Below are 17,500 nucleotides of genomic sequence, written 5' to 3'. Positions count from 1 at the left end.
ATGTCCTAAAGGTAGTCGTCCTGGTTTAGTCCCAGAGTTCAGTCTTAGTTTAGCTCTGGAGTCGAACCTTCAGGTGTTTACACTTGTGAGTTTTTCAGTGACAGAATCACCTTCACAGTCCTCACAGCGTAGGACCCCGTCCGTCCCCTCTGACCCTCGATTCAGGCAAAGAAAGCTCCCTCAGGAGGGAGGGGTCCTTGTCCCAGGACGGACAGACAGCAGCAGGTGCTGTGTGCACGGAGCAGATCAGTGGAATCACAGAGTCTTCGAGACCAAAGGTCTGAGACATGGAGGTCTGCGTCTCATCCAGAGACGTCTCCTGTGCTGTCCTTGACCTGCTGGACGTGACCTGCCCTACTCTGCCTCTGATTGGCTCACCCTGATATTCTTACCCTACCACTAACCAATCATCGCTCCTCATGCCTAAACCTAACCAACCCAGTGATGAGTTCCAGCCAATCAGAGGCAGAGGGTGGACCAGGTGAAGTACCTGAGCTGTTACTGTACGGCAGTAACACCTGAGAACACACACACACTGTATACACTGTACACACCGTACACACTGTACACACCGTACACGCTGCACACGCTGTACACACACTGTGAGCTGTAGTTTCGTCCCAGACTGCCGTCCCTTGGTGTGGTCCTGCAGCACAGATCGTCTGTCAGTGCTGTGAGTCAGCTGTGCTGCCACGCTGCCCCCTGCAGGACAAAGACTGTTGGTTCATGTCTCTGTCTCTGTGTCTGTCTCTGTCCACAGGGTCGTAGGTTAAAGGAGCAGCAGGACATGGCTGCCGCCGTCATACAGAGATGCTACAGGAAGTACAAACAGGTGTGTGTGTGTGTGTGTGTGTGTGTGTGTGTGTGTGTGTGTGTGTGTGTGTCTCTCCTCTAGCTTCACTAACACTGACACTAACCTGCTGTGTCTCTTCACCATGTCTCTCTCTGTCTCCCTCTGTCTCTCTGGCTAGCTAACATGGATAGCTCTGAAGGTAATATGGCTGACCAGTGGATGTGATGTTTGCTCTGTGTGTGTGTGTGTGTGTGTGTGTGTGTGTGTGTGTGTGTGTGTGTGTGTGTGTGTTTAGATGCTGCAGGAGGTGAGATCAGTTTATCGCTGTTCATATGAATGTTTTCATGAGGCTCAATCAGATCTCAGGTGCTACATGGCCAAAAGTATGTGGACACCCAACACTGCACTAAGAGGTGCAGTCTGATGGAGTTCATCTCTGCGAGGCATGTCCCTGTCCTCTTTGTGTGGACGCTGGTAGAGAGGTGACCTGCACACCTGCACACCTGCTGTTTACGAGCAGAATCTGGTTTGTTGCCACACGAGGATTTTGTTTTGTTACATTATGAGAAAATCTCCAATAAAAACACAGAAGACGAGCAGAGGATGAGCAGAGGACAGACCATGCTGCATGAACAGTGTTCTAAACCGTCCTCATGTCCTCATGTCCACATGTCCCCATGTCCACATGTCCCCATGCCTGGACTTACTGCTGAAGGCCTAAACGTCCCATCGGCTGCGCCGCAGACCGGGGCCACGTAGACCTCAGAGCCACGGAGAGGTCAACACAGCCAAACCAGAATCCAAACAGAGCTTATTTAAAGGACGGGGACAGAGGGGACGGGGACAGAGGGGACGGGGACAGAGGGATGGGGACAGAGCATCCTTCCAGTGGACCCAAGAGGCCCGAGACAGGACGGGGGCGTCCACACACTTTTGGCCGGGTGGTGAACAAACATGAAAATGAGCAGTATGTGGGTCAGTCTGGTGTGATTGGTTGAGTGGGCTAATCAGTAAGCAGACGATCGATCGATCGATCGATTGATTGGTCCTCCCAGCTGGCAGCCTCCTCCTTTTCTTCTTCTGTCTCTGAACACATTTTGAGACCCTGCTTCCTGCTGCGTGTGACCGCTAACAGTGCGCCTCTGTCCCCTCAGTACGCTCTCTATAAGAAGATGACCCAGGCGGCCATCTTGATCCAGTCCAAGTTCAGGTCGTACTACGAGCAGAAGCGCTTCCAGCAGAGCCGGCGGGCGGCGGTCCTCATCCAGCAGTACTACCGCAGCTACAAGGAGTACGAGAGGCTGAAACAGGCTCCGAGAGGGGCCGCCAGCCACAACCCCAAGATCAAGTAAGAGCCCGCCACCACACCTGTCGGTACTACGGCAGGTGAGTCTACCTGCCCAGAGCCTTCAGGTTCAGCCGGGTGCAGCGGCTGAACCTGAAGGCAGCCGGGAGCGGTTTGATTCAGGTTCAGGTCTACGTGGTCAGCAGGAAGAGCCGCCGTCATCACAGCCAGTCGATAGCTTCCAGGGCGTATTGATCACAGCCAGTCGATATTGATGACCGATCATAAGCATCGGGTGTTGATTTTGTGCCCTGCAGGGGGTCATTCTTGACGAAGAAACAGGACCAGGCAGCTAGGAAGATCATGAGGTTCCTGAGGCGCTGCAGACACAGGTAACGCTCACCCACAGTCGTTTGGAGCTGGTGGACTTCTGGTCTCGGAGGGTTGGATGTCCTTGATGAGTTTGAGAAACGGCGTCACGCTCGTCGACCGTGCGCTCATTGTGTCTGCCTGGTGTTTCTGTGCAGGATCAAAGAGCTGAAGCAGACGAGGGAGCTGGAGAGGAGAGGACTGACCACTTAAAGCATGTCCTCCTTTCAGCTGCGGGGAGGACACGGAGGAGGAGACAGATCCTCAGCAGGTTTACTCTGAACAGTGACTGATGGAGAGGACAGTGACGGGGAGATGCCTTACCCCATGCCAACTCTTCTTTCTTCCTCTCCTCTGCTTCTTGCCATCGATCGATCGATCGATCGATCGATTGATTGATCTGTGTGTCCGTCATCTGTCTTCTCTCCTGGTTGAATGTAGCTGTCAGCAGCTTAAAGAGCTTCATTCAGAAACGTCACGCTGTCTTCTGCTCAGCCTTCAGGCTCGCTGTCCACTGCACCAGGTTCGACCTGGCGGGCGTGGAGCTCAGCACACTCACCTTATCTGACCTTTACTCACCTGAAGAACAGAACGTCGGAGTGATGGTAACAGCTGTAAGACAGAAATGTAGGGGTTTGGAGCCTGGTCAAACTGTCCACCATTGCACAAATGCATGCTGGGAAACACGTCTTAAGTCAGCTGGTGAAGCTCCTCAGTAACACACCTGGGGTCAGCTGGTCTGCACTGGTTCAGCTGTGACACGAGCCTTCAAAGCTGACCCAGCCAGTGTCTCCCAGCAGGCCAGGAGCACCTGCTCTTCTCCTTCCCATAATCCACTGCTCTTTTCCTGTGAGGGTCGAGGGCGAGAGCTGAGAGGGTGGTGTGTTTGAGGGTCATCGGAACAAATCGGATTCAGACCAACGTAAGACCAGAGATTCCCTCTGGAGTCTGAATGTCTCTGATTGGTCTGCTTTCATCGGCGAAGCTGAATGAAGTTCTTCACTTGTGGTCGACATACTGTTCTTTAAAATGTACATGATTATAACGAAGCTACTTATATTTAACACCATCACATATGAACATATATCTATATATAGATATGTATATATAGATTCTAATGTACTTTATAGATGCTATGGATGTTTTTATTTATTACAGCATGATCTGTTTGTGTGTGTGTGTGTGTGTGTGTGTGTGTGTGTGTGTGTGTGTGTGTGAGAGAGAGTGAGAGGTCGAGTCTTAAGCCCCCACATAATGTGAAACCCTTTGTGTTTGTGTGTGAAGCTCGTGAGGACGGAACCCACAGATCCACCTAGAAATCAGAACCTGACTCTGTGTGTGTGTGTGTGTGTGTGTGTGTGTGTGTGTGTGTTCTGTTGTTAAACATGTTTACACACCAGAGAATATTTTGCATCCTTCCATCGTGACCTCGGTTGAGCAGAACTCTGAACGATGTCCCTCGTTAGTTGAACTCCGTGTCACAGGATGAATCAACCAAATCAAATCACAGACCGGGAGCACGTGGCCTCCTTTAATCTGGTCTGAGGGCTGCGATGTAACCCTGACGTCACCTGTGGGCCGATGACGTCACAGGTCACAGGTCAAACTGGGGGTCCCTTCGGATTTCATATGTCCAGCAGCCTTCAGGACGGCAGCGAGGGACAGCGCAGCAGAAACCAGTGTGTCCGTGCTGCTGGTTTCCTGTCCACCGCAACGTCTCGGGCCGAGCATGAGCTTTCCTTATAACCAGTTGTTCGACCAGTTTGTCCAGTTTGACCTGAAATAAGAAACCTTCACTTCTTCCTCTTCTTCCTCTTCTTCTTCTTCTTCTTCTTCTTCTTCTTCTTCTTCTTCTTCTTCTTCGGCTGTTGCAGTGAAGCTTTGCATGAGTTTGTATTTAACTGTTCTACATTTCAAAACCTTTGAAATGAAATGTATTATTCTCCAAGTCAGATGAATAAATCAGCTGTTTGCTATTTGTCTTTGTCCTGTGTCTGTTTCCAGCTGGTCCTGCTGGGCCAAGACAACCAGGGCAGGCCCACGAAACCACTCCACAGAGACTCAAAACCACCACGGACTCAAAACCACCACAGACTCAAAACCACCACAGAGACACAAAACCACCACAGACTCAAAACCACCACAGAGACTCAAAACCACCACAGACACAAAACCACCACAGACTCAAAACCACCATAAACTGGTGTAAACTGGTGGTGCTGAGAGCTCAGTGCACCACAAGTTAAGAAAACACACAAACAACCAAATACAGAAAGAGCTGAAATGTAGTTTTATATTGAGTCACGACTTCATATCAGCGGTAGTGTGGGTCAGGTTGTAACACCTGAGTGATGGGTAATGCTAACCTCAACCACTGGTTGTACTGGTTGTTGTATGTAGTACAGCATGTACTACATACAACATGCTGTTTTTCATAGTGGTATATAAACAAAAGCAGCATTTTTAGCTGATGTTAGCCCTTGTGGCTGACATTAGCTATTGTTAGCTATGGTTAACCCCAATAGCTGACATTATCTCTCATTAGATGACGCTAGCCCTGGCATCAGACATAAGCTAATGTCTGCTATTGTTAATAGCTGACATTAGCTAACATTAACTCTGATAGTTGACATTAGCTAACATTAACTCTGATAGTTGACATTAGCTGACATTGGCTAACATTAACTCTGATAGTTGACATTAGCTAACATTAACTCTGATAGCTGACATTAGCTAACATTAACTCTGATAGCTGACATTAGCTAACATTAACTCTGATAGTTGACATTAGCTGACATTGGCTAACATTAACTCTGATAGTTGACATTAGCTAACATTAACTCTGATAGCTGACATTAGCTAACATTAACTCTGATAGCTGACATTAGCTAACATTAACTCTGATAGCTGACATTAGCTAACATTAAACCAGACTTCATGTACTTGTGGTTTGGGAGTTCCAGGTGAACTCATGGAAGCTAATGCTGTATGCTAGGTGTGTGGCCACGTCAGAGGCGTCGTATTAATGAACAATTCCTGGCTTCTGGAGTTCTGCAGGTGTAGCTGCTGATCAGTGATTTTCAGCACACAGTGACAGAATCAAAGCAAACGTGTTCTTTTGTTCTTTAGTCTTTATTGTGTTTTGTATAGAAAACATCATTCATGGAATTATAGCTAGGAAGGCAGGGTCAGACCCGCCGTGACCTCTGACCTCTCACCCCCACTGTAGGGGGAGGGGCTTCAGGGTCACTAGTTGTCAGTCTGTTGTCATGGCGACAGACAGGAAGTCAGGACGCAGCTTTAGTTGATCTTTGGGTGGCGGAAGTCTTTGCCGGCAAACTTGGCCTTGTCTCCGAGCTCCTCCTCGATCCTGCAGGTCAGAGGTCAGAGGTCAGCTGTGAGTCTGCTCTGTGTTCTGTTAACTCTTCGACTCAACAAGGCTGCGTTCACACATGACATCAAACAACGATGCCTTTACTTGTGTGTAAGGAGGAAGTTCTCACCTCATCAGCTGGTTGTATTTGGCCAAGCGCTCCGACCTGCAGGGGGCACCGGTCTTAATCTGAGAGAGAGACAGGTGGGGACAGAGACAGGTAGAGAGATGTTGTTCTTTCTCAAACTCAATTTGCTTCATCGTGTGACTCTTCTTCACACTAAATGGACCTATCAGGTGCCGTGTCCTTCAGTCAGAGGAGCAGGTTATTATGATGAAGAGGATGAAGAAGAGAAACAGTAAGCCGACAGAGGAAGGTGTCAGGAAGCTGCCGCTGTAAATCCAGCACATGATTGTTTCTCTGAGCTCTCATTGGCTCTCAGAGCCTCCAGTTTATTTCTAACGGAACATTCTGGAGGCTGAGACCTTAAACTGATGCAGGTCTGGATTCAGGTCTGACCCTGTCCCCTAATGAAGGACACGAGGACATGACTCAGTTTCTGGACACACTTTGCTGATGGATTACTGATTGATTATCAGACTCATCAGTTTTCTGATGGCTGTTCTATCAGCTGCAGCACCAGCACGGTGACACAGACCGAACATGGACCAGAATCCAAAGTGGTCTCTGGTTTCAGAGCCTTCATCATTTAGTCTGTTGAAGATCTTCAACATGAAGCGTCCAGTTTGTCCTGCTGTAATCACACGGCTTCATCCAGCATGTCTATCTCCACCTGTCTGTCTGTCTGTCTCTGTCTGTCCGTCCGTCTGTCTGTCTGTCTGTCTGCCTGTCTGTCTGCCTGTCTACCTGTCCATCTGTCTGTCTGTCTGCCTGTCTACCTGTCCATCTGTCTGTCTGTCTGCCTGTCTACCTGTCCATCTGTCTGTCTGTCTGTCTGTCTCTGTCTGTCCGTCCGTCTGTCTGTCTGTCTGTCTGTCTGTCTGTCTGTCCTTCCGTCTGTCTATCTGTCTACCTGTCCATCTGTCTATCTGTCTACCTGTCCATCTGTCTGTTTGTCTGTCTGTCTGTCTACCTGTCTGTCTGTCTGCCTGTCTACCTGTCCATCTGTCTGTCTGTCTGCCTGTCTACCTGTCTGTCCGTCCGTCCGTCTGTCTGTCTGTCCTTCCGTCTGTCTGTCTGTCTACCTGTCCATCTGTCCATCTGTCTACCTGTCCATCTGTCTGTCTACCTGTCCAGTGCAGAGTCCGACCACCAGGTCAGAGATGAAGGTGTCCTCAGTCTCTCCGGAGCGATGGCTGACCATCACTCCCCAACCACTGTTCTGAGCCAGCTTACACCTGAGAGACAGACAGGTAGGAAGGGAGGAGGAGACAGCCCAACAGGCAGGTGACAGAGACAGACAGAGAGAGACAAAAACAGGCAGAGAGAGAGAGACAGATGAAAAGAAAGAGAGACAAGAGAAATCATGAGTCAAATCTTAATCGAACATCAACGAATGACTCCGTCAGACAGACAGGCAGTCAGACAGACAGACAGGCAGTCAGACAGACAGGTGTCTTACGCCTGGATGGACTCAGTCACGGAGCCGATCTGGTTGACTTTGAGCAGCAGACAGTTACAGGCCTTCTTGTCGACTGCCTGCTGGATCCTCTTGGGATTGGTCACCGTCAGGTCGTCTCCTACAATCTGATTGGTTCAAAAAACACGCACTGATGAGTCACTTAAATATTACCACACATACACACATGAGGTGCTCCAGGAGGTGCTCCAGGAGGTGCTCCAGGAGGTCTGGAGCCTTTGTCTCAGCTGGAGGAACCTGATCCTGAGGATTTGTTGAGCTTCCTCACCTCACAGCTGATCTCACCTGTGGACTCTCTGTCTGTCTGCATGCCTGTCTGTCTCACCTGGATGTCGACAGAGGCGGTGAACTTGGTCCAGTTCTCCCAGTCATCCTGGTCAAACGGATCCTCAATGGACTGGACTGGAGACAGAGAGGGACAGACAGGCAGAGGACGTGCTGAACGGTAGATGAAGACGGGGTGAATTCAGTGCAGACGGAGCTGCAGTGACCCCTACAGGCTGAGAGCTGGTACAGCGCTCCGCATTTGTTCATGCAGAGCTTCCTTTGGAAATGTGCTTCAAGTGTTTTTAAGGCATTTGTTCACTCTGTGTGTGTGTGTGTGTGTGTGTGTGTGTGTGTGTGTGTGTGTGTGTCTCTGCCTGTCTGTGTGTGTGTGGTTACCGGGGTAACCCTTGATGAAGCTGCGGTACAGGTCTCCCAGCTTCTCCCCGGTGATGTGTCTGGACGGGTCGTCGGGGGACTTGAAGTCCAGGTCGTACTTCCCGCTGCGGAAGAACTCGGACGCCGCCACGTCCATCCCGATGATGATCTTGTCGGGGTAACCGGCCTTCTCGATGGCGACCTTCAGCAGCTCCAGAGCTGCGTGAGAGGGAAGTATTTCAGAGTGCTGTGGACTGAAATCCGTCAGCGTGTTGCAGCATCTTTCACATCATGACATGTTTCTAGCAGAGAGACGTTTGGTGCTTTTATGACGCAGCCTGACACTCAGGGACGATCAGGCAGACGGGCGGCTGTCTCACCCTCGTTGTTCTCCAGGATGTTGGGGGCGAAGCCTCCCTCGTCTCCCACGTTGGTGGCGTCTTTACCGTACTTGGCCTTGATCACGTTCTTCAGGTTGTGGTAGACCTGAACGTGCACACATCGACACAGCGGGAGGTCAACGTTTACTCGAAGCTGGAGCAGGAACAATGCGGCCGAGGACGGTTTAGCCCGCGACCGCTAACAATCTAAGCATGAACGCGAGCACCGAGGGTGAATCAAGCACCTCAGCTCCGATCCTCATGGCCTCGTGGAAGTTAGCGGCTCCAACCGGCAGAATCATGAACTCCTGCATGGCCAGTTTGTTTCCCGCGTGGCTGCCTCCATTAATGACGTTAAAGGCCTGCAGAGGACAAGCGAACGCAGAGAAGACGCAGTCGTTTTTACCGATTAACGAGGACAAATGCACACTGTTCTACGCAGATCAAAGTTAAGGAACAGTTTCCCCAAATGTTCCCACCCAATCGGAAGCCCCTCCCACTCACAGGAACAGGAAGTATGACGTCTTTGTGTCCGGCGAGGTCGGCGATGTGGCGGTAAAGAGGAACTCCTTTCTCTGCTGCTCCGGCCTTACAGACGGCCAGCGACACGCCCAGGATGGCGTTAGCACCAAACTGAGCTGCACAGAGAGACAGACGGTCAGACAGAGAGACAGACAGTCAGACAGTCAGACAGAGAGACAGATGATCAGACAGAGAGACAGACGGTCAGACAGAGAGACAGACAGGTCAGACAGTCAGACAGAGAGACAGATGATCAGACAGAGAGACAGACAGTCAGACAGAGAGACAGACAGTCAGACAGTCAGACAGAGAGACAGATGATCAGACAGAGAGACAGACAGTCAGACAGAGAGACAGACAGGTCAGACAGTCAGACAGAGAGACAGACAGAGAGACAGACAGTCAGACAGTCAGACAGAGAGACAGACAGAGAGACAGATGATCAGACAGAGAGACAGATGGTCAGACAGAGAGACAGACGGTCAGACAGACCGGCCCTTACATTTGTTCTCAGTACCATCCAACTCCAGCATGAACTTGTCAATCTTCTCCTGCTCCACAACACTGAAGTTCTAGAGAGACAGACAGGCAGACAGAGAGACAGACAGGCAGACAGAGAGACAGACAGGCAGACAGATCAGCAGTATGTGTGTGCTTATTTGGAACATGAAACGTTTGCGTCCTGCTGAATCTCATTGACTTTTCTGTGAAGTCGAATCCACTTATTGATCGTTTGCTGATACCTTTGCAATCAGCTTGGGGGCGATGTCCTTGTTGACGTGGTCCACAGCCTTCACGGTACCTGCAGGGACAAAGACAAACACGTATGACGCTCACTCATTTCCTGGGACATGTAAAGCAACATGTGACGACTCGCCGCCCCCTCCTACCTTTGCCCAGGTAACGGCTCTTATCCCCGTCACGAAGCTCCAGAGCTTCATGGACTCCAGTGGACGCACCGCTGGGAACAGCTGCCCGGAAAAGACCTGAGAGACAGACAGGCAGACAGACAGGCAGACAGACAGACAGACAGACAGAGAGACAGACAGGCAGACAGAGAGACAGACAGGCAGACAGGCAGGCAGACAGACAGACAGACAGACAGACAGACAGAGAGACAGACAGACAGAGAGACAGACAGGCAGAGAGACAGACAGAGAGACAGACAGGCAGAGACACAGGCAGGCAGACAGACAGGCAGAGAGACAGACAGAGAGACAGACAGACAGGCAGGCAGGCAGACAGGCAGACAGGCAGGCAGGCAGACAGACAGACAGACGGTCAGTTTTCTCTCTTGTGATGCTAAGCTAGCAGGCTAACTTACCTGCCCTCTTGGCTTATTCCAGGTGTACCTGAATCAGGCTCACCTTTGGCGGTCCACAGGTCCACCTCCACTGTGGGGTTTCCTCTGGAGTCCAGAATCTCCCGGGCGTGAATCTTAGTGATAGACATCCTGACTGACAGGGGAGGGAGAGCGACAGGTGAGCAGACAGGTGAGTCGTTCACTGATGAGCTGCTAACTAAAGCTAACTGCCTACTAAATTTCCCTGATGTGAGATCAGTGAAGTCTTATCTTAACATGATCCACAGCTCTGACTTTCAGACTTTGAAGCTGTTCCACAGTGAGGCATCGTCCCAAACTGGAAACCAGTGGAACTGTTCTATCTTTCCCAGTTCTGAGTCATCCTCACTCACGACGATGAAGATGAGTTTGTTTGTTTTTAAATACAGTTAATTCAGCAGTGACCTTGAAAGCAAAGAAACAGCCAATAATGAGCCAGAGGTCAAACCACCGAGCTCACTGTGTGCGTGCGTGCGTGCGTGCGTGCGTGCGTGTGTGTGTGTGTGTGTGTGTACGTGCGTGCGTGTGTACGTGCGTGCATGTGTGCATGCATGCGTGCGTGCGTGCGTGTCAGACCTGCTGCTGAGATCCTGTGTAACGCCATGACACCTCCATGCTGACAGGCAGCAGGCCCTGTCCCCTATCAGACACCACCCACCCCCACCCCCACAGCCAACCACAGAGCTCCACTCATGACAGACAGTTACCGGGGCCAACAGGAGAGAGGGAGAGACCATCCTGGTGACAGAGGAGGGGGGAAGAAGGCCTTCCTCTGAGGAGCGTTGTTATATCTGGTGTGTCTGGGTGTAAAAGCCTCCAACCTTTTCCCTGACCTTTCTTCAAAGTTCATGACTTCCTCCTGACTGTGACAGAATTACAGACAGTACAGACACACTCACACTCACACACACTCTCACACACACCCACTTATTAATGGTCTTGACATTTGAAGAGGTATTTGTGGCTGTGGACATGACCTCAGCCTCTCAGCCTCTCTGATAACTAAAGGTCTCCTCCTGTTTGCTGTTACTGACCAACATCTCCAGCGTTACTGCCGTCTCTGCACAACATGAAAACTTTTTCCTGGTCCGATGGACAGGAACAAGTAAAAACCATTATGAGCCATTGTAGAGAATATTTAGTGCTCATGTCAGCCCTGATGTCAGCAGTAGAAGCATTAGCATTAGCAAAAGCTCTCGTTAAACTAGATATCAAAAATCGTGACATTATTTGAAATAGTTGCAGCTTTACTAGCATATTAGCATAGCAACGGTGGAAGCAGCGTGAGCAATAGAGGCAGCATTATTAGCATTAGCCTCAGTAGGATTGGCAGGGGTGTTAGCAGTATGAGTAGCATAATGGTTTTATGTATATTTGTAGTAAAACTGACAGTAGTAGTGTTAGTAGTATTAGTAATGAACGTGTCAGCACCAGAGATTCGAGTTAATGTCTTTAAGGCTTGAAGACTTAATCTTCCTCCTGAATTTGTCCAGTACCGCCCTGTTAGGGAGTCATGGAGAGGCCGTGACGTGATGATGGGCAGAGCGAAACGAAGCATCGGTACAAAGATCTAATGCTACTGCTAAAGCTAATGCTACTCCTAATGCTGCTACAGCTAATGCTACTCCTAATACTGTTAAAACTACTGTTACTCCTAATGCTGCTAGAGCTAATGCTACTCCTAATACTGCTAAAGCTAATGCTACTCCTAATACTGCTAAAGCTAATGCTACTCCTAATACTGCTAAAACTACTGCTCTTCCTAAAGATTCTGCCAAATCTGCAAAGATCAATAACGGCCTTCATGTCTGAGTCTGCTGTGTGTGTGTGTGTGTGTGTGTGTGTGTGTGTGTGTGTGTGTGAGATAGGTCAGACATGCCAACAGAACAACAGCTGAGAGGTTACAGTACACCTGAGACTTCATATCGCCTTTACAAAGACTTAACTGTACACACACACACACACACACACACACACACACACACACACAGCAGGGGACATGGAAATAGTCGACAATTTATTGCTATATTGCTAAAGCTACTCCTACTCCTACTACCACTACTAAAGCTACTGTTACTCCTAACACTGCTAAAGCTAATGATACTCCTAACACTGCTAAAGCTAATGATAGTCCTAACACTGCTAAAGCTAATGATACTCCTAACACTGCTAAAGCTAATGATTGTCCTAACACTGCTAAAGCTAATGATAGTCCTAACACTGCTAAAGCTAATGATAGTCCTAACACTGCTAAAGCTAATGATACTCCTAACACTGCTAAAGCTAATGATAGTCCTAACACTGCTAAAGCTAATGATACTCCTAACACTGCTAAAGCTAATGATTGTCCTAACACTGCTAAAGCTAATGATAGTCCTAACACTGCTAAAGCTAATGATAGTCCTAACACTGCTAAAGCTAATGATACTCCTAACACTGTTAAAGCTAATGATTGTCCTAACACTGCTAAAGCTAATGATAGTCCTAACACTGCTAAAGCTAATGATACTCCTAACACTGCTAAAGCTAATGGTAAAGCTAACACTGAAACTACTGTTATCCTAATTCTGTTAAAACTACTTTTTTTCCTGCTAAAACCACACGACCGTTACCCCGACACTATTGCTAAAAATACTTCCTTGTCTTACTGCTCCAAATACTTATACGATTCTTGTACACTGCTACATTAATGCTAACACTGCTAACAGTGCCACTGCTATCACTCGCTGTATTATTGGTATTTAATGTGCAAATGCAGTGCATGAACAAGTTGTGGAGCTTTTATTGTGGAATTCAGCGTCACCTGATTCAAGTTTTCAGCGCAGTTCATCAGTTTATCACCCAGACACAAACACTTCATGTCCTCTGTCATTCGCTGTCTGTCTGTCTCGCCTGTCTGTCTGTCTGTCTGTCTGTCTGTGTGGACTTTGTGCTCCTGCATGCTGTTTGCCTCGTGTGGTTTGTTCAAGTTTGCTCTTCGGCGCTTTGACCTTCAGGCAGCTGAAGTCGACCTCTGGAGGTTTTTGTCTTTAACATCAGACGAAGAGTCAAATCCAGAATCAGCCGTGCAGATCAGATCTGATCTGACCTGATCTGATCTGATCTGACCTGATCTGATCTGATTTAACACCCAGAATGTCAAAGCCCCCTGAAACCTCCTGTAAACTAACTAGACTTTCAAAATAAAAGAAGGAAATGAGCCAGGTTCAGTTTCAGAGCAGAGTGACAAACAAACAGGAAACAGTCTCTCAGTTTGAAAAGTGACCAACCAGAGCCGAGGACTCGCTCCCTCTTCAACCTACCTGAGTCCTGCTGTCAGAGAAGAGAGGGGGGGTCGTCTTTGGCCGCCTGTCCGTCCGTCTGACTGTCCGACTGACGTGGAAAGTGTCCGTGTGTCATGCTGCAGGGTTTTTATAGACGCTCCCTTACGGGTGGAGGAGGCGGGGGAAGAGGCAGGGAGCGTCTGCAAGGGACGGACTGCAGGAAAACAGAAAAACCTGCAGCATGAAGAGCTCTGATCCCGAGCCAACGCTGTGGGAAACCTTCTCTAAGCTGCTTCAGAGGCTGCAAAACAGCTGCACTGCATGTACCTGCTTACAGTACTAGCAGTATTAGCGTACTCACAGGAGGAGCAGATTAGGCTCGTGTGAGTGGCCGAATTAACAATAGTTCGAGCAGTATGGTCGATCAATACTACATATTAGCAGTAGATTATCTCAGTGCGTTAGCAGGAGTGATAGCAGCAGCTGTTTGGAATAGTTGAACAGTATTAGCAGAAGTACTTATAGTATTGGCAGTATTTGTGGTATGTAGTTGTAATGATATAATTAAGGCTGTACTGATATTAACAGCAGTTGGTAATAGCAGTATTTGCAGTACTAGTAGCAGTATTAACAGTCTGAGTGGTATTATTGGAAGCAGTATTGCTATTAGTAACAGTAACAGTTGTAGTGATACTTTCTGCAGTATTAGCAGTGTCAGGGTACCTTCAGTAGTGCAGTATTATCAGAAGTAGTAGCAGCATTGCAGCATCAGTATGAGCATCTTTGAACACGTGTGCAGACGTGGATTACTGCGTCGTAGTACAAATGATTTTTAATACTGAGGAAGAAGAAACTGCATTACAGCATTTCATGTATCTTTACTGTCACATGTGGTATTATTGAATACTTGTGTTTCTCTCTGAGTCAGCTTGTGTGATGGTCCCTAACTCAGATGGAGAAGGTCAAAGTTCACCTAAAGGGGAAATGTGAGCGCTTACCCTTTACACTCACCTTTAACTGTACTACACACACACTGTAAAGACACACTGCAGCCTGTCCAGTGTCCCTGTAGCCTTTACTGCAGCTAAATATAACTGCACATGACTGCAGGGCGGCTCATCTCTTCTTATGCATACTCCTTTATTTTACTCCTCCTGCAGTACTCGCTCTGCTAATATCCCCTTTTTTGGCTTTCACTGCCACAAACACGTACTTTTCTGTATTTGTACATGACTCATTTCTGCATGCCGTCCATCAATATCATGCACCAATTAACTACTACACTGTAGCTGGTAACTTCACAAGTAACTGCAGTAGTTGCAGTAAAATGTGTGTGATGGCAGAAGTACAGCAGTACTACCAACATGTTGTTCTACAAGCAGTGCTGGAGGTACTATTTAAAGTAGTAGCAGTAGGAGTTGTGGTTGTAGAAAAGAGATATTTTCAAAAAGGTTGCAGTTACTTTAATGACCTGTTTAAAGCACCACCCAGCAGCACGCAGGGAGACACAAATCAAACCCACCCACACGGGGAGGGACCAACAGGTGCATGCTGGGTCTGGCTAACATACTAGCAATGCTAACATGCTAATGGTGGATCATCCAGCAGTGAGGAGCGTGACCTTAACCCTCGCAACCAAAGGCTAAAGCCAAGCCTAAATGTCCTCGAGAGGCGGAGACGTCCTCGAGAGGCGGAGACAGGAAGCCACACACAGAAACTCTCAGAGCGGTTTTGAGAATAAACACGTTGGTCTTTTTATTTTCAGTGTATTCTTTGTTTCCACAGGGCCGTGATTGGACACCAGTCTGTGTCCGCTGTAAAAAATGTAACACTGGCGGGCTGGTTCTAACCGCAGCCACACAGGGTGCGTTCAGGTGCATCATTCACGTTTTAACACTTTAGATTCATCACTAAGGACAGAAAGACGCCTGGAAGGTCAAAAGAACTAACATTCAACTAAAAAAGCTAATTTTCTTTAGCTGGGAGGCAGAGGGAGGTGGGTGGCAGCCATCTTGTTTGGTGGGTACGGAAGGGGATGGTGGCCATCTTGTCTCACATATTGGACTCCCTCAGGTGCTTAACAACTTTGTACACCTTCTTGACCAGCTGCCCTCCCTGAGCATCTTTGTTGCCAAAAGCTATGACTAAAGCTGTGGAGACAGACAGACAGGCAGAAAGAGAGACAGACAGTTTGGTGAGACAGGACGGACAAACTTTCATTTATTTAAAAACAACACAAGAAAAGCATCCTGAGACGAGTTGAAATTGATCAAATGACTGACTGTTGGTCTGTCTGACTGTCCCCCCTCTCCCTGTCTCTCCTCTGTCCTTGTCTCTCTCCTCTCACCCTGTCTCTCTCCCTGTCTCTCTCATCCCTCCCTCTCTCTCCTCTCAGCCTGTCTCTCTCCTCTCTCCCTGTCTCTCCTCTCTCCCTGTCTCTCCTCTCTCCCTATCTGTCCACTCTCCCTGTCTCTCTCCTCTTGCCCTGTCTCTCTCCTCTCCCCCTGTCTCCCCTCTCTCCCTCTCTTCCTGTCTGTCCCCACCCCGTGTGTCTTACCCGACTTGCTCTTGCCGACACACACTGAGAAGCAGACGCCTTGCTCGTCCGCTTTCGTCTTCAGGTTCAGGGCGTAGCTGGTGTCATCGTCCATCTGGTCTCGGAGCAGCATGCACTTCCGTCCCCCGATGACGGGGCCGCTGCTATGGAAAGTCGGCCGGTCGCCGATCAGCCTTTTAATTTCCTCTGCCTGGAAGAGAGAGACATGCAGACAGACAGACTGGTTATGAAGATATCTAGCATATATAAACCAAGGAAGGGCTGATGGGGGGGCGCTCCACATTCCCAGGCCCCCTGAAGTACCCACAGCAGATTGAAAGACTGACACAATGACGCCCCATCACCACCGCCATACTGTCACACGTCCACACTGGTGGCAGCCGTGGCCACAGCCGCGATGTTCTCGAGCTGTCCGTCCGTCCGTCCACATGTGCATACGTCCTTCTGTCCTATTGCCATGAAGGTCTTCTGAGCTGCCGGTTGAACGTGTCTGTGAAGCACTTTTAAGTTTGTAGCTTCTCTGCAGCAGCGTCCATGTTTGCTCCTGTTAGCATTAGCAGTTCCTGTTAGCATTAGCAGCTCCTGTTAGCAGCCTTTTCTAACTGGATTTCTGGATTATTCATGTGTGTGCGTTCACGTTTGACTACGTTATGACTGAGACTGACTGAATGAATGAATGAAAGTTTCCCTGCTGCAGCGCCACCTGCTGATGGTGTTGGTCAGCAGACAAACTATCTGTACTTTCATACTGTCTAACAGGGCTCATGTTGCGTCAGCAGCTCCTTTGTGTTTTCACGTTAAAGCAGTCGCAGTATTTTTCTGCTGAAGTCTGTCAGAAATGAGAACTTTGAGCCTGACTGAATGAACGCCCCCCCCGGCTCAAGGGTATGTGGGCAGCACATGTTGATGGGGATACTGGCTTTCTCCAGTGTTTCCATGAATGCCATTAAACTGGTTTGGCTGGTTTGACTGTGTGTTGTTAAACTGTGTCTGCTGGCTCACTGACACACGAACACACCATCTGCATTAGAGCTGGAGCAGTCAGTCCATCAGTCAGTCGATTGGTTGATCGGTTGGTCGATCGATCGATCGATGGGTTGACACAGAGGTGATCAGCAGCTGTTTAGATCATTGACTGTCAGCTCAGTCTGTGTCTCCGTCTCCAGCCCAGAAACTGAACTCTGGGTTTTGGACGACATTCAGAGACGCTGTTAGCTGAGTTTTTCATGTTCCTGTCGTACCTGTGGACCAATCTGTCCAACATGGGACAGCAGGACCCATCAACCAGAGACAAAGGAGGAGAATCCACACGTGAAGGAAACTGAAGCGTCCTGATGGAAACTCGCTCGCGTGCTGTCAGACGTTCAGGATCC

At 48.9% G+C, this 17,500-nt stretch overlaps 3 protein-coding genes across 8 annotated transcripts in view; 1 reads left to right on the top strand and 2 right to left on the bottom strand.

Moving 5' to 3' along the window:
• camta2 (calmodulin binding transcription activator 2) overlaps positions 1 to 4,423 on the top strand; it is a 24,927-nt gene extending 20,504 nt beyond the window's left edge. For 2 of the 3 annotated variants that reach the window (XM_076725334.1, XM_076725335.1), the window contains exons 22-26: positions 761 to 832; positions 972 to 992; positions 1,948 to 2,141; positions 2,396 to 2,470; positions 2,606 to 4,423. In XM_076725334.1, the coding sequence (XP_076581449.1) occupies positions 761 to 832; positions 972 to 992; positions 1,948 to 2,141; positions 2,396 to 2,470; positions 2,606 to 2,660 (417 nt within the window). In that variant the 3' untranslated portion in view covers positions 2,661 to 4,423. The remainder of the gene's footprint in view (positions 1 to 760; positions 833 to 971; positions 993 to 1,947; positions 2,142 to 2,395; positions 2,471 to 2,605) is intronic. The other variant, XM_076725336.1, reaches the window with a different exon arrangement.
• Positions 4,424 to 5,560: 1,137 nt separating this feature from the next.
• eno3 (enolase 3, (beta, muscle)) lies at positions 5,561 to 13,724 on the bottom strand. 4 transcript variants are annotated; one of them, XM_076725034.1, is made up of 14 exons: positions 13,610 to 13,724; positions 10,333 to 10,418; positions 9,856 to 9,951; positions 9,709 to 9,767; positions 9,468 to 9,537; positions 8,948 to 9,081; positions 8,689 to 8,805; positions 8,444 to 8,549; positions 8,085 to 8,282; positions 7,747 to 7,823; positions 7,404 to 7,528; positions 7,071 to 7,179; positions 5,951 to 6,009; positions 5,561 to 5,817 (listed from the first exon to the last, which is right to left on the bottom strand). In XM_076725034.1, the coding sequence occupies exons 2-14, from the start codon at positions 10,415 to 10,417 to the stop codon at positions 5,748 to 5,750; spliced, it is 1,305 nt and encodes a 434-aa protein (XP_076581149.1). In that variant the 5' UTR covers position 10,418; positions 13,610 to 13,724; the 3' UTR covers positions 5,561 to 5,747. The 4 variants fall into 4 exon arrangements, with proteins under 4 accessions (XP_076581149.1, XP_076581147.1, XP_076581146.1 ...); XM_076725032.1 differs by having other exon boundaries at positions 10,333 to 10,422; positions 13,610 to 13,723; XM_076725031.1 differs by lacking the exon at positions 13,610 to 13,724 and adding an exon at positions 10,884 to 10,944 and having other exon boundaries at positions 10,333 to 10,422.
• Positions 13,725 to 15,512: 1,788 nt separating this feature from the next.
• The window catches only part of pfn1 (profilin 1), a 4,624-nt gene continuing 2,636 nt past the window's right edge, over positions 15,513 to 17,500 (bottom strand). Inside the window, exons 3-4 of the mRNA XM_076724261.1 lie at positions 16,128 to 16,317; positions 15,513 to 15,720 (exon numbers count right to left, since the gene is read on the bottom strand). Coding sequence (XP_076580376.1) covers positions 15,623 to 15,720; positions 16,128 to 16,317 — 288 coding nt within the window. The 3' untranslated portion in view covers positions 15,513 to 15,622. The remainder of the gene's footprint in view (positions 15,721 to 16,127; positions 16,318 to 17,500) is intronic.

Source organism: Chaetodon auriga, chromosome 24 (genome assembly GCF_051107435.1).
Source record: "Chaetodon auriga isolate fChaAug3 chromosome 24, fChaAug3.hap1, whole genome shotgun sequence".
NCBI lineage: Eukaryota > Metazoa > Chordata > Actinopteri > Chaetodontiformes > Chaetodontidae > Chaetodon > Chaetodon auriga.
This window is presented reverse-complemented; position numbering and strand designations above follow the sequence as displayed.

What these genes read in the sequence shown, in the direction of transcription:
- eno3 (XM_076725031.1), bottom strand. Translation starts at nt 10,911, where the DNA reads ATGGCGTTACACAGGATCTCAGCAGCAG. An exon ending in GGACCTGTGGACCGCCAAAG is followed by an intron (nt 9,952 to 10,332) that starts GTGAGCCTGATT and finishes TCTGTCTCTCAG; the next exon opens with GTCTTTTCCGGGCAGCTGTT. An exon ending in CCGCCTCTGTCGACATCCAG is followed by an intron (nt 7,529 to 7,746) that starts GTGAGACAGACA and finishes TGAACCAATCAG; the next exon opens with ATTGTAGGAGACGACCTGAC.